General features: G+C 72.0%; 1 protein-coding gene across 2 annotated transcripts; it reads right to left on the reverse strand.

Moving 5' to 3' along the window:
• Positions 1-449: 449 nt before the first annotated feature.
• Positions 450-8,408, reverse strand: DPYSL5 (dihydropyrimidinase like 5). 2 transcript variants are annotated; one of them, XM_086461746.1, is made up of 13 exons: positions 8,143-8,402; positions 7,206-7,224; positions 6,806-6,964; positions 5,932-6,111; positions 5,789-5,857; positions 5,589-5,633; positions 5,369-5,444; positions 5,101-5,257; positions 3,380-3,521; positions 2,953-3,095; positions 2,643-2,850; positions 1,280-1,448; positions 450-535 (listed from the first exon to the last, which is right to left on the reverse strand). In XM_086461746.1, exons 1-13 carry the CDS (start codon positions 8,400-8,402, stop codon positions 450-452), a joined length of 1,713 nt encoding a protein of 570 aa, XP_086317872.1. The 2 variants fall into 2 exon arrangements, with proteins under 2 accessions (XP_086317872.1, XP_086317873.1); XM_086461747.1 differs by lacking the exon at positions 7,206-7,224 and having other exon boundaries at positions 8,142-8,408.
• Positions 8,409-15,131: the final 6,723 nt, after the last annotated feature.

Raw genomic sequence — 15,131 nt, forward strand, 5'->3', positions numbered from 1 at the left:
TGAGTGTGGGGACAGGGGTGGGCGTGGGTGGGGAAGGGCGGGGAGGGGGTGTGTGTGGGGGTGGGGTGGGGGGGTCCCTGCTCGTCCCCTAACGCTAGTGACACAAACCACTTCAGAGTATCTCCACGTGATGCACAAACAAGTCAAAAAATTCACGGATCCAAACCCAACGTGCAAACAGAAAAGGGCCGGGGCTGGCCCCGTCCCCTCACCGCCGGCCACGCCGTGGCCCCCCGGCCACCGGCTACCAGCCCCCCGGCTACCGCCACGGCCCCGCGGGCAGGACGGGGAGGCCTGGCAGAGCCCCCCCCCGCTCCCGGGGCCAGGGGAGCCCCGCCGGTGCTGGGGTCCCGGTCGTGGGGCGGTGTTTGGGGGGGGGGGACGGCGGCGGGGGGGACGGCGGCGTGGGGCCGGTGCCTGGTCCTCAGTTGGGGGACAGGTCCCCGGTTTTACCAAATGCCGCTCGACCGGCCTCCGGGGGGAGCGAGAATCCGGGCCGAAGCTCGCTTTGGAACGTGGTCATCGATCTGAGAACCTGCCGGACAGACGGACGGACGGACATCAGGGCCGCCGGTACCGGGGCTGAGAACTCAACGGCCACCCCGGCACCCCGCGGCGGTGGTGGGTGCTCCGTATCCATCATCCCCCCCCCCCCCCCCCCGGCCCTCTGCCAAACCGTGTGCCGCACGCGCTGGGGGAGCACCGGGGCACCGGTGCCTCGTGTAGCGCCGCCGGCACCGACGCTCACGACGCGGCATCCCGCTCCGGTGGGGGGTGGGCAGGGGTCAGAGCAGCCCCCACCCCACCGGTGGCACCGAGCGGGGGGGGTGGCGGCAGGCTGCGTCACCCCAGGGTGCCCCAACCCCGGCACGGCCAAGCACCGAGCCGCGGCGAACGCGAGGGAGCGACGCGCGGCACACGGCGGGGTTGTGGCCGGCGCCAAAGCCACGGGGGTGTCCCCCATCCCTCCACTCCGGGGGGGACAAAGGGGGACACCACGCGTCTGCCAGCTCAGTCCTGCCCACCACGGACCCCCCGGCTGCCCCCCACCCGGCACGGACAGACCCCCGCCAGGCGCAGCCACACGACGGACGGTGCACAGAGGGGACGGGCGAGGGACGGGGAGGGGGGCTGTGGGGCTGGGTTTGGGGGGGGGTGTCAGCTCCCTACTCTGCCGCAGAAGCCCCGGGGGGGCGGTGCAGCCCCCTGCCAGGGTGGCCCCCGAGGGTGGCGAGCGCCCGGAGAGCTGCCGAGACCCTCGCTGCGGCCCCGCTCTTACCGGAGAGGCTGAAGCTGGACTCGTGGAGGTCCCTCATCCCCCCGTGTCGCGTGGCGGGTCGGGTGGGTGTATCGGCCAGGGGGGTCCCCGTCTCTTTTTTCCCGGCATGCACAACCACGGCCACGTCCCCCAGGTACGGGGTGCGATCCACACCCCGCAGCTTTAAACTCTGCCAGAAGGGAAAGAGGAAAAAAAAAAAAAAATCAAGAAAAAAGAAAAAAAAAAAAAAAGCAGAGAGAGGGTCAGCCCCGGTGGCACCGGTGCCGTGGGGGGCGGGGGGGTGGGTTGCAGCCGGGGGGGCGGGGGTGCCCTTATGGCGCAGAGCGGGGTTAGGGGTGCCACTGCCATGGGGTTGGGGTGTCACTGCCACGGGGTGCGGATCAGCCGGGTGTGGGGTAATGGGGGGGGGGGGGGGGAAGGAAGGGGAGTGGGGTGTGCTGCGGCGTGGGGAGGGGGCTGCGGCGTGGGGAGGGGGCTGCGGCGTGGGGAGGAGAAGCACCGAGCGGGGACGCTGGCTGAGCGGCGGGAGGTGTCGGCGCAGAGCGGTGCCAGGGGGACCCCGGTGGCGCAGCCCCTTGCCCGCGTGTCCCCCCCCCGCAGACCCTGGCGATGCCAAGCCAAACCCCCCCGGCAGCGAGGCGCAGGTGATGCCCGGTGGCAGACGCAGCAGCAGGACCCTGCCCCATGCCCCCGGTGCTGCCCCCCGCCACGCACAGCTCCCACCGGGCACCCCGGGGCTGGCCGTGGCTCCCAGCTCACCAGGACGGTGATGGGACCCCCCCTGGCTGTCCCCTTCCCTCGCAGCACCAGCGCCACGTCGAGCCCCGCCAGCGTGTCCCCCGTGGCCTGGCAGGGGTTGGCGAAAGGCGTGGGGGTACGAGGGGTCCCCGATGCCGGGGGCTGCCGGGGCGCCCGCGCGCTCCCGTCCCTGCCCCGGTGCAAGGGCAGAGAGCCCCGGCCGGGGGGGGCACAGGGTCCCCTTGACGCTTGCCACGTGCCTCGCCCCCGCGGCACGACGACCCTCGGCTGCGGCGGCGCGCGGGGTGACCGTCCCCAAACCCTCCGCACCGCCGGCACGCAGGGACCCCGCTGCCGGCGCTCACCCCCCGCCGGGCACTGCCGCTGCCATTGTCCCCCATCCCTGCCACACGATGCTCCAGGGTGGCACCGGGGTGGCACAGACCCGTCACCCGAGCACCTCGGCACTGACCCCACGCCGCCACCGCCACCACCACGGCCGCCACCACCGCGGCCGCTGCCTCCTTCGCCCCCTCCAGCAGCCGGGAGCCTGGCACGGCCCAGCTCTGCCCCGCACCGCGGCACCGGCGCCGGCACGGCACCCTGCCTCCCCCCGTTTCCCTACCTTCTCCCGCTGCACCAGCTTCTTGTAGACTGAATCCGGGAAGGAGCGGAGCGGGCAGAACTTGCCGGTGCCCTCGGCGCACATGAAGACGCCGTTCTCGTAGACCACGCGCCCGCGGCTGATGGTGACCAGGGGCACCCCGTGGCACCGCATGTTCTCGTAGAGGTTGATGTCCCCTCCCTGCACCTGGGTGCTGGCTGAGATGGTCCTGAGCGGGGGGGGGAACGGGGCGGTGAGGGGGTGCCTGGTGGCACAACGAGCCCCTTTCCCCAGCCCCGCTGCCACCGCCGACGCCGCTGGCTGCACCTACTTGGTGGCCTCGGGGTCCCAGACCACGACGTCGGCGTCGGCCCCGGGGATGATCCGGCCCTTGCGGGGGTACAGGTTGTGGATCTTGGCGGCGTTGGAGCTGGTCACGGCCACGAAGCGGTTCTCATCCATCTTGCCCCCAACCTGCCGCCGGAGCCGGGGGGAGAAGGAGGGGGGAGCAGTGAGGATGTGCCGGGTTGCATCCAGCCCCTCCCCCAGCCCTGTGGTGCTGCCCAGCTCAAACTCCCCCACCCTAAACACCTCTAGGGGTGCTGCGCCCCTTGCTGGGACCTACTGGGTTGTACTGGTGAGGGCACACCCCACCCCACCCCCCTCCACCTCCATGGGATATCCACAAGGCTGAGCTGGACCCACCGCCAGAGCCCCATCCCGGGGGTGCCTGGGGGTAGGGGTGCGGGACGCCGTACCACGCCTCGCTCCCAGATGATGTTCATGCGGTCCTGCACCCCGCTGACGCCGTGGGGGATCTTGGTGAAGTCCTCCTTGCCCATGGCTTTCTGCTTGGTGCTGAAGGGCCGGTGGTCGGAGGCCACGATGTTCAGCGTGTCGCTGCGGAAGGACGGGGGCCGGCGTTGCCGATGGCCGCGGCCAGCCGGCGGGGCGGTACGGCACGGCAGGCAGCCGGCAGCGGGGTTCCCGGGGTGCTCAGCACCCAAGGCAGGGAGCACCCATGCAGTGGGGTGCTCAGAGAGCTCCGTGCCCAGGGAATGGGGTGCCCGGGGAGCTCAGCACCCAGGGAGTGAGGTGCCCAGGGAGCTCAGCACCCAGGGAGTGGGGTGCTTGGGGAGTGGGGCAGCCACACAGTGGGGTGCCCAGGCAGCAGGGTGCCCTAGGAGCTCAGCACCCAGGTAGCGAGGTGCCTGAAGAGCTCAGCACCCAGGGAGTGGGGTGCCCAGGGAGCTCAGCACCCAAGGAGTGGGGTGCTTGGGGAGTGGGGCAGCCAGACAGTGGGGTGCCCAGGCAGCAGGGTGCCCTAGGAGCTCAGCACCCAGGGAGCGGGGTGCCTGGGGAATGGAGCACCCATGCAGTGAGGTGCCCAGAGAGCTCAGCACCCATGCAGTGGGGTGCCCAGGGAGCTCAGTGCCGAGGGAGTGGGGTGCCTGGGGAACGGAGCACCCATGCAGTAGGGTGCCCAGGGGGCTCAGCACCCAGGGAGTGGAGTGCCTGGGGATTGGGGCACCCATGCAGTGAGGTGCCCAGAGAGCTCAGCACCCATGCAGTGGGGTGCCTGGGGAGCTCAGTGCCTGGAGAGCAGGGTGTCCAGAGAATGGGGGACCCATGCAGTAGGGTGCCGAGGGACCTCAGCACCCAGGGAGCAAGGTGTCTGGGAAGCTCAGCACCCATGCAGTGGGGTGCCCAAGGAGCTGTGCCTGGGGAGCAGGGGTGTCCGAGGAAAGGGGCACCCACACTGTGGGGTGCCCGGGGAGCGGGGTGCCCAGGGAGCAGGTTGCCCAGGGAGCTCAGCACCCATGCAGTGGTCTTCTTGGGGAGTGGGGCACCCACGCAGTGGGGTGCCCAAGGAGCTCAGTGCCTGGAGAGTGGGGTGTTCGAGGAGTGGGACACCCACACAGTGGGGTGCCTGGGGAGCTCAGTGCCTGGAGAGTGGGGTGTTCGAGGAGTGGGACACCCACACAGTGGGGTGCCTGGGGAGCTCAGTGCCTGGAGAGCAGGGTGCCCAGGGATTGGGGCACCCACGCAGTGAGGTGCCCAAGGAGCTCAGCACCCAAGGAGCAGGGTGCCCCGGGAGCTCAGCACCCAAGAAGCAGGGTGCCCTGGGAGCTCAGCAGCCAAGGAGTGGGGCACCCACGCAGTGGGGCACCCAGCATCCCAGGCGCTCAGTGAGTGTTTGGGAGACGCAGCACCCCCAGAGCGAGGCACCCAAAGACCCCGGCACCCAAGAAACGAGGTGCCAGGGCTAGGGGGTGCCCAAAGGAGGGGGAGCACCCGAAGGATGGGGTGTCTGGAGAGCGCAGCACCATGGCGAGCAGGGTGCCGGGAACGCATGGGGCTGCCGGCCACAAGGGATGCCCCCGAGAGCACCGGCCAGCGCGGCAGCCGGGGGAAAAGGGGGGGTGGGGTGTGTGCCAGGAGGTCCGCGGGGAAAGGGGGGTGCCCGGGGCTGCCTCACTTGGCGAGCAGGCTCATGAGGTAGGCGGAGGTGTTGGTGTCGAGGCGCAGCGGCGGCACGGTGACGTAGGCGGCGGCGTGGAACCAGTCCTGGTGGTAGTAGTGCAGCCCGGTGAGCGTGGCGTGCGCCGTGGTGGTCTCGGCGTACACCACCTTCCCTGCCGGGGGCGGGGGGACACGGAGGCACGGTTGGCTGCGTGGCTCTGACCCTCTTGGGCAGGGGGGTGGCACCCATGGAGATCCCCCCACCACCCCCACCACCCCTTTACCTTGCATCTTGGCGGCGGCGACGACGTCCCCCGCGGACATGCTGGAGACGTTCACCAGGTAGACGGGGCAGTGGGTCTACGGGGAGGGGGGTCAGTGCCACCATCCCTGTAGCGCCCCGGCTCCATGGGGGGGTCCCCGCGCCCCAGAGGGGCGCGGGGACCCCCCCATGGAACCGGGGCGCCCACCCCAAGACGCGGCAAAGGTTCTGGGACCACTCACCCTGTTGGCGATGGTGATGACGCGGTGCGTGGCCTCGGCTTCCAGCTGCGGGGAGAGCGGGCGGTGAGACGCGCGGCCCGGCGACACCGCTACGGGGTGGGTGGGTGGGCGGCACGAGGATGGGGGTGCACGTGGCAAAAATGTGTGGCCCCAGCTACGAGGACGCCCCGGTGACACGGCGATGCCGGCGGTCACCTTACCTCCTCGGGCCGGCTGATCTCAATCCCCTCCGGCCCCGTGATGCCCAGGTCCAGCGCTTCCTTCGCTCCCTGGGGAACGGGAGCAGGATGAGGGGTGGTCTCAGGATTGGAGGTATCCCCCTCGCCCCATCCCCAGCGCTCACCTCGGCCACCAGCTCGCCGTTCTCAGCGTGGACCCGGGCGATGGCACCGATGTCGCGGCAGGCTCGGAAGACCTGGTAGAGCTCGCTGTCCCGCAGCATGTAGAGGTCCTTGTAGGTCATGAACATCTGGAAGGAGTTCACCCCCTTCTCCCGCACCAGCGTCTCCATCTCCGCCTTCACCTGCGCCGGGATGGGGTGGGGACAGACACACATGGCAGCTCCGTGGGCATGTGTGGGACCCACTCCCCTCGCCCCCCCATGGGGCAGGGACCCACATGTGGCCCCTTGGGGACTTTTGGATTTGTGTGTCCACCCCAGGGCGATCTGGCCAGCGACAGATGCTGGGGGGGGTGGTGGTGGGGGTGGGATTTTGCTCGCTGTGGTGTGCTGGGATCTGCCCCGGCTTGGCCGGATCCCTGGTGTGCTGGTGCTGGGGGGCACCCGCTCCATCCCCATCCCTTCCCTGCTCTGCTTGGAGAGGGTCTGTTGGCCTCATTCTGCTCCGGTAGCTTCAGCAGGACTTGCAGGTGCTGAGCACACCGGGGGGCGGGGAGGGGGGGTCGTGCCGCAGGATGGGGTGTCCCCTCTCCAAGCCAGCATCACCGTGCCCGGCGCACCCTGGTCCCCTCCACGCCGCGGCGGCACCATCCCCGCCCCGACGAGGGGCTCAGCCCCGTGGGGACCCCCCTGCCCCGCTGAGCCCGGCTCAAGGCAGCTCAAAAGGCAGCCTGGGGGCTCAGCCTAGCCCACCCCCACCAAGCAGCTAATGGGATCAACTGGGCCAGGCATTAGCCCCGGCTACAGCAGCTGGGCCGGGGGGCCACTCGCTGTGCCGGGAGCCGGCGCCACGCTGTGCCGGCACGGTCAGGCTCACCTTGGGCGCCCACCAAGTGATGCCCATGTGCAGGGCGTAGTCGCAGCAGACCTTGGGGTCGGCCAGGCTGCGGCATTTCTCGTAGGCGTCCAGCAGCGAGGTCTCCTTGTCCGGCAGGACGTGGCCGATGATCATCGTCGTCCCTCCCACCAGGGCTGCCTGCAGGTCACAGCGGCGGCGGGACACCGGGGTTCGCCCCGCTGGGGTGCCATGCTGCCATGCCGCGGGGCGGCACTAATCCTGCCTGCCTACGAGCGGGGCTAAGCCCCTGGGCGACCAGGCTGGGTAGCCAAATTCAGGGCACGGCGTTGCCCGCAGGCAAGTGGGGGCCCGGTGCAGGCAGGGATCCCCCCACATCACCCTGGGGTGCAACACCCTGCCCCACCCCCCCCGGTGCTGCCCCCGTGTTGCAGCAGCACATCCAGCCGCCAGATATATCTGGAGGATCCCATCGCCGTGGCATCAAATGCCCCCCCCTGCCCCCAGCACCAATTTGGGGTGCCAGGGGGACCCTGGACCCTGTAGTCACCGCAACCACACCCCCTCCCCCCCTAAAGCTGCACCTCTGGTGTGAGGCCCGATCCGGGATGGGGTTGCCCAGGATGGGGAGAACCCCCCCCTCCCCACCGCGGCACGCGTGGGCAGCAGGGCAGGCGCTGTCGCGCCCGCCGGCGTCCCTGGCTCACCCGGCCCGGCTAATCCCCAAAGCTCCTTTACCAATCGGCCCTCGTGGGTTGGCGCAGGCCGGTGGCACCGGCGTGGCGCTACGAGGCGGCCTGCCGGGACGGCGAGCCGGCACGGCACGGGGTGCCCGCGGTCGCCGCACCGGCCCCCTCGCTGTGCCGCGGTGTGCGACCGTCCCCCCACCCCCTTTGTGGCAGAGCCGAGCCCCCTGCCCAGGGACGGCGGACACCCTGGGGACAGGCACGGCCAGCGCCGGCCCGGCACAATGGCTGCTCTGTGTGGGGTGCCGGAGACAGCCGGCCCCAGCGCCGGCCAGGACAAGCCCAGCGCCGGCCCCTCGACACCCCCCGGGCAGCGGCATCCGGTGCACGGCACCGCCGGCGCCCGGCAGGGCCCGGCAGCACCGGGGCTGGCATCGGGGTGCTGCGGCCCCGGCGAGGGACGAGGACGCTCGCAGCAAGTCCTGAGCGATGGGGACACGGGGACAGGCGGTGCCATGCTGGGCTGCCCGCAGCGGCGGGGCGGACAGCCCCCCCCCCACCTGCCTGGCGTCCCCCTCGGCTCCACGCCGACCCCTTGCAGCACCCACTGGGTGCCACGGAGCCCTCCCCAAGCTTGGGGGGGTTGTGGGGGACCCGCGGCCGGGCGGTACCTTGGTGCCGTGGTAGAAATCATCCACACAGGTGGCGTTCATGAAGGTCTGGTGGAAATGGGTGCTGGTGTCGATGCCGCCGGGGATGACGAGTTTGCCGGTGGCGTCGATGACCTTGGCCCCGCCGGGGATCATGAGCTCGCGGCCCACTTGCTGGATGATGCCGTTCTCGATGTAGACGTCGGCCTCCAGCGTGCAGTCGTCGTTCACCACCTTCCCCCCCTTGATGAGGATCCGCATGGTGGCCGCGTTGGCGAGCATGGCGCTGCGAGGGGGCAGCCGTCAGCCCCGGGGTGGCTCCTGGCGGGACAACATCCCCCCCCCCCCCCCCCCCCCCCTGCAACCCGCCCGGCCACCCTTAGGGCTGAGCTCACCCCCAGCGCCCATCCCTTGGCACGGTGTTGCCGCCGTGGGGGCAGGACGCCGGGCAGCCCCCCGCGGCTGCGCATCCACCGTGCCCATCCCCGCCCTGGGCCGTGTCAATACTGGATTATCCCGGGAAATCCGTGGAGATGGAGGAGGGGGGGGGGGGCGGCACACACGGCCCCGGGATGGTGAGGCAGGGGCTGCCACCCTGCTCTGGCGACGTGTGCCTGCGCCCCAGCCGGTGACACCCACCCCACGGTGCCAGCACCCGGAGCCAGCCACGGCGCGGGGCTGCCGGACCCCCACGTGCTGCCCCTTCCTCGCTCGCTCGGTGCCGCGCAGCCGGGGCTTCTCCCCATATTTTGGGCAGGCTGCCTGCCTCTGCCCCACGGCCCCGCGTGGTGCCAGCTCCACCGGAGCCCCCCCACCCCCCCGCTGCCGGCAGCGAGGGGCGTCCCCAGACACGATCTATAACGCAGTGGGTAGATGAAGGTCAAACGCCATCGACCCGCCGGAGCAGGGGTGGCACACGCCGGCTGCGGGGGCACCCTAGGAGCGTGTCCCCTCTCCCTGGGGGGCATGAGGTGGGCTGGGACCCCACCAGAACCTCCCCCCCCCAGGGACCCCACTGCATGGACACCCCCCCCCCCCGGGGACCCCCAGCAGTGCTGCCTCCAGACAAAGGCCCATGTGGGCAGGACAGCACCGCGCGGCCTCGCCGGCACAACCACGGCGCAGAGCCCACGGCAGCGCCGGCCACGCTCTGGTGCAACCAGGGCCTACCCAACGCCAGCGTCCCTGGAGAGGGACGGCACATGCCATCCCTACCGCAACGCCGGGGCCATCACCGGGCCGTGGGGTAGCGGGCGCTGCTGGCAGCGGAGGGCACGGCCCCTCATGGCAACGGGCTTGGCGTGGCACCCCGGCAGTGCCCGAGGCCGCTCCGCACGGATGCCAGGGGCCGGAGCACGGCTCCAAAGGGATTGTCCTGAGCGTGTGCCAGCAATTCCCAGCCGCCCAGCAGAAACGCCGGCTCGGCAGCAAATGGCTTCCCCAGGCGCCGGACCTGGCGGAGAGCCGTGGTGGCCGGCGGGGCTGAGCTGGGACCTGCCGGCAGCTGAGCATTCCTGGTGCTTTGGGCAGGAGCAGCCGCCCGGGGAGGAGGCCAAGAGGCCGTGGCCACCACAGGGCCACAACCGTGCTGGGGGGGCACCGGGAGCCCTTGGCAGGCCAGCTCCCCCACCGGGGCTCTGCGATGGCTGTGCCAGCCCCGTGCCAGCCCATGGGATGGCGGAGGAAAGCGGGTCGCGGAGGGGCTGGGGGGGGGGACATGGCAGCGACCTTCCCGCCGGCAGCAGCTCCTCGTGCAGCGTGCCGGAGCGCCGTGGCATGCCGGGCACCGGCACCCCCAGCCTGGCTGGTTCTGGGGTTGTACCTGCTCCTCAGCTCTGCCTCAGGCACCCAGGGAAGCGGCTGCCCCATGCCAGGGCTGTGCTGGGGGGCACCTGACCCATGGCTACACCGCTGGGGATGCAGGGGACAAGGGGGGGACACAGGGGGGGGTGGGGGGCAGCCTCAGCCAGAGACTTGCTGAGCCCCCCATGCCAGCAGCAACCGGGATGGGGCAAGATGTTGGGGCAGAGACCGACCTTGGTGGGGTGAGGGGCCACAGGAGATGCGGCGGTGGCCACTGTCCCTCCATCCTGAGCCCCCCCCCGGACCCCAGGGGAGGATTGGGCCGGGCAGGATGGTGCTCAGGCGGTGCGGGAATGGGGGTGAGGGAGGGAGGCGGCGCGGCGCACCCCGAGATGAAAGCGAGTGGCGGTGACGGATGGATCTGGAGCACGGCGGCGTGCGGCGAGGCAGCCCGTGCCGGCTCCCAGCGGTGCCGCAGCACAACCCCCCCCCCCCCTCGCCGTGTGGCACGGGCAGGATCCCCGACACGGGTGGGGTGGTGGGAGGGGGCACCCGCTGTGCCCGGGGCTGCACAGCCCAGGGTGGGACCTGAACCACCCCGGGGTCCCGCGTAGCCAAGCCCGGCCGGGGGCTGCGTGGGCAGAACCGCGCTGCCGGCCACGGCACGGCTGCCGGGAGGTCCGGCGTGGGTGGGCGGGTGGGCTCTGCAGCCCCACAGGCAAAGCGTGGGGAGTGGGTGGCTGCCACGGGTGGGCTGGGAGGGGGGGCCGCGAGCGTGGCAGAGCGTGGTGGGCAGCGGCGGTGCCACCCGCGGGGACAGAGCGTCACTTGGGGACACGGGCAAGCACGGCGTGGGCTGGCCACGCTGCACCCACGAGGGCTGGCAGCTCGACCCGCCGCCCGTGGCCTTGGCCACCGCGGAGCCACCCGTGCTGCCGCTGCCCCCGCACCCCCACCCCCCCTCTGTGCCAGACCCCTCTCCTGACCCTTCCTGGGGGACCCGCCACCCCCTGCCACCCCCTGCCTCCTGTGCCACCAGCTGCCGCTCCCCCTGCCCAGCCCAGGCTGCCCACCGTGGGCTGCCTGGCATGCCAGTCCACACCCAGTCCCTCCCAGTCTGTACCCAGTCACCCCCTCAGCTCACCCCGAGCATCCCCAGGGGCTCTGCCTTTCTGTCCCCCCAGCCCGTGCCGCGGTGTCAGCACGGCACAGCCTGCCCTGGCAACACCCAGGCTCTTGCCCGTGCCCCCGCGAGCCGTGGTGCCGCGGTGGCACCGGCGGTGGGGGCTGCTCGCTGGTGCGGCAGGGAGGTGGTTCCTGCCAGACAACAGGTTCCCCGGCAAGGGCAGAAACGCAGCGCTGGGGTGGGGGGGTGGGGGCCACCAGCATTTTTGGGATCCCCCCCAGCCCCGCCACCGCAGCCGGTACCCCCAGCTCGGCCCTCCTTGGGCGCTGCCGGCAGCCTGGCCAAGCCCTGGGCCGTGGTGGGCCATGGTGACGCTTGCCGGCATACAAAGCATCGCGGCCATCTCGGGGGGCTCGTAGCCCCCCCCCCCAGCTGCTCCACCGGCTCTGAGTCGTGGGGGCTGGCAGGGTGAGGGGGGGACAGCTGTGACCCTGGCAGGACAAAGAGACCCCTGCCCTGGCGGGGGCTGTTGGGGGGGAGGGGGGGGGGGGGGGCACCTGTTGGGGTGGAGGCGGCTGCTGGGCCCAAGCCTTTGTGCCGGGCCGGTGGGGGCTGCGGCACGGCGGCACACAGAGCCGCATTGTGCGGCGAGGCGAGGCGAGGCCAAGGGCTGCTCCTGTGCCGGGGCCCCCCTCCGCCGCGCCCCGCTTTTGTCTGTGCTGCTGAGCCCCCCGGCACCCACCCTGCCCGGCACCCACCTTCCTGCCACCCACCCTGCCCGGCTGCGGCTGCCCCTTTGTCAGGGCTCAGGGACTGTCCCCTCCCGGGCAGGATGAACCCTGCCGCCAGTGACGCCAAACCACCACCACCGCCTGGGTGATGGCTCTTGGGGGGGGGTCACGACCGCCGCAGCCCCCCCCCAACCCTGCCCCGTTTCGGCCCCGGCCAGGCCAGGAGCCGGTGCCCCGCTCCGGTGCTGCGCGTGGGGCCTGGGCTGCCCTGTCCCGCTACTGGGGACCCACCGACTGTCCCCCCGGCCAGACTGGTGCTGGGGTGACCGAGCCACCGCCCTGGGAGGGACAGCGAGACCCCCGTGGTGACCGAGGGACCACGGTCCACTGGCGAAGGGCCAGGGATGCTCCGGCAGAGCCGGCCGCCGGTGCCGCCGAGCCCGGGATGCCGCGGGCGGGCGAGCAGCCGGTGCCGGTCCCCGCGGGCACCTTGGCACATGTCACGGCACGGCGCGCACCACGGCACACGGCCACGCCCGAGCGAGCGCGGGGCGCGACGCCACGGCCGAGGGGTGCCCGGTGCCCGGTGGGATCCCCCGGACCCGTTACGGGGTCCCCGGCACACGCCGGGCGCTGACCCCAGGGTGTGCCCGGCACTGCGGCAGGCCAGTGCTGCGGCGGGCACCGAACCCAGGGGTCCCTGTCAGCCCTCGGCAGAGGGGGCCAGGCCCGGTGCTGCGGGGTGGGTGGGGGTCCCCGGGCTGAGAACCGGAGCTGCTGGGAGAGGGTCCCCGGGCAAAGAACAGGGGCTCCCCCCCCCCCCCCCCTCCGGTGCGCGGTGCTGGGCAGCCGGTGAGGGGCCGGATCCCGGGGCAAGGGGCGGGGGGCGGCGGGGCGAGGCACAGCGGCCGCCAGTGATGCTGCGGCGGGGTGCCGGTACCCGGTTCCCGGGGTGGGGAGGGGGGGGCGCGGTTGGGTCCCGGCCCCGGGGCGGCCCCGCAGACAAAGCCCGGTGCCGCCCAGCACAAAGGATGCTCCGTGCCGGGGCGGGGCCGCCCGGGAGCCCCCGCGGAACAATGGGCCGGGGCCACCGAGACCCCCCGGCCTCCCCCGCCGCCCCCCCTCCCCCTCCCCCTCCCCCCGCCCAGCTCCAGGGTCTCTGCTCCGCCGCGCACCTGCTGCTCCGCACCCGGTCGCGACACACGGCGACGATGACGGGGCTGAGCCCCCTCGGGAGCGGGGAGGGGGGTAGGGTGGGGTGGGCCCGTCGCCCCCCCCCCCCCCCGCCGAAGCCAGCCCTTCGCGCTGTCTCGCCACTAATCGCCCTGTCGCGACAGGTGACACCGCCGGACGTGGGCGGGGGGGGGGAAGGAGGGGTGGGGGTGGGCCTCACGCAACCCTTCTGGCCCGCTACACCCCGCGAAGGGCGGCGTGCGGGGGGCTGGCGGGGCTCTCCCTCCTCCCCGCCTGTCGCGACACCTCCGTCTGTCGCGACACACGCGCCTGTCGCGATTTAGTTCCACCCGTCGCGATACGGCAGCGACGAGGCAGGTCCCGCCGATGCTGGGACAGCCCGGAACAGCCCGGCCCGGCCCGGCCCCGCCGGTACCTCTCGTCCGCCGGTACCTCCCGTCCCCGCTGCGCTCCCGCTCCGGCTGCGCCCGCCGCGCTCCCCGGCCGCGATCGCCTCTCACCCAAACCTGCGCGGCGGGGGCGGGGCCTGTGCGCCGGCTCGGCCAATCGCCGCCCGCTTTCCCCTCTTGGGGGAGGAGTGGTGGAGGGGGTGGGGGCGGGCGTAGGCGGGGCCCCCCTCCAGCAGGGTGGGCTGCGCGGGGCCTGAGTGACAGGCGGAGGGGGCGTGGCCGGCGCCCAGGGCCCCGCCCAGCGGCGGCCACCTGCCCCGCGCGGTTGCCGTGGTGACGGGAGCCGGCACAAAGGCGCGCGGGGGCGGCCCCGAGTGACCCCGCCCCCCCCCGTGACCCCCCCGTGACCCCATGGGACCCCCATAGACCCCCCCCGGGGGATTGTGTGTGTGTGTGTCCCCGTGGAACTCAGGGGCACCCCCGGCACCGCCCCGTGACACCTCCACGGCCCCTCCCAGCAGTGCCCAGTACAGCCCAGTACAGCCCAGTAACACCCAGAAGCGCCCAGTACAGCCCAGTAACACGCAGCAGCACCAGTACAGCCCAGTACGGCCTGGTAACACCCAGTAGCGCCCAGTACAGCCCAGTAACACGCAGTGTAGCCCAGCACAGCCCAGTAACACCCAGCAGTGCCAGTACAGCCCAGTAATGCCCAGTAGTGCCCAGTACAGCCTACTGGCACCTAGTAGTATCCAGTACAGCCCAGTAGTGCCCAGTAACACCCAGCAGTGCCCCATACAGCCCAGTATGGCTTGGTGGCACCCAGTGGTGTCCAGTACAGCCCAGTAATGCTCAGTAACACCCAGTTAGTGTCCCAGTAATGCCCAGTACAGCCCAGTAGGGCCCAGTAACACCCTGTAGTGCCCCATACAGCCCTGTAGCGCCCAGTAACAGCCAGTAGTGTCCAGTACAGCCTGGTAGTTCCCAGTACAGTCCAGTAACACCCAGTAGTGTCCAGTACAGACTGGTAACATCCAGCAGTGCCCAGCACAGCCCAGTGGTGCCCAGTAGAGTCCAGTAACACCCAGTAGTGTCCAGTACAGCCCATTAGCAGCCCAACAGATCTCATGAACTCCCGGCCCAACCCAGTATCTCCCAGCTCATCCCAGTAGCTTCCAGCCCATCCCCGCAGCCCATCCCAGTGGCCTCAGGCCCCCAGCGTGTGGGGACAGGGACACAGGGGGGACACAGGAGGCGCTGGGGGCCTGTGGACAGTGCAGGGGGGGGGGGGGGGGGGGGGGGCACTGGTGACACGGGGGGGTGGGGGGGTGCCGGAGGGACCCGCTGCCCCATCCCCACACCCACTGTCCCCTGTCCCCGCCCGGCAAGCGCCGCCGTCCCCTGAGCATCTTGGTGGCCCTCGGCCGAGCTGGCTCCTGGTCTCAGGTGGCTTCCTTGGCCTGGGGGATGGGGGGGGGGGGTCACTGGGGGCTCCAGTTCAGGCGGTGGCTGCTGGGACCCCCGGGTGCCCCCTCCCCAGCCGGGGCAGGATGGGGCATTTGTCCTTGGAAGGTTCCAGCTGGTCCCCTCCGCTGGCCTGGCTCGGTCCCACTGGTGGCACCTCCGCCCGTGGACATGGCGTGACCTGTCCCCGTAGCCCTGGTCACCACAGAGACCGGGTTGGGGGGGGGAAGGGACCCCAAATGTCCCACGGCCACCCGCTGGACACCCCCCCCCCCGTGGGCACAGCACCGGCCGTTGGGGGACG

This window comes from Leptosomus discolor, chromosome 2 (genome assembly GCF_034619465.1).
Source record: "Leptosomus discolor isolate bLepDis1 chromosome 2, bLepDis1.hap2, whole genome shotgun sequence".
Lineage (NCBI taxonomy): Eukaryota > Metazoa > Chordata > Aves > Leptosomiformes > Leptosomidae > Leptosomus > Leptosomus discolor.

Excerpts from the sequence above, each read along its gene's own strand:
- DPYSL5 (XM_086461746.1), bottom strand. The coding sequence starts at position 8,402 with ATGCTCGCCAACGCGGCCACCATGCGGATCCTCATCAAGGGGGGGAAG. Across the intron at positions 6,112-6,805 it reads TCACTTGGTGGGCGCCCAAG|GTGAAGGCGGAGATGGAGAC; the intron begins GTGAGCCTGACC and ends ATCCCGGCGCAG. Across the intron at positions 5,445-5,588 it reads TCATCACCATCGCCAACAGG|ACCCACTGCCCCGTCTACCT; the intron begins GTGAGTGGTCCC and ends CCCTCCCCGTAG.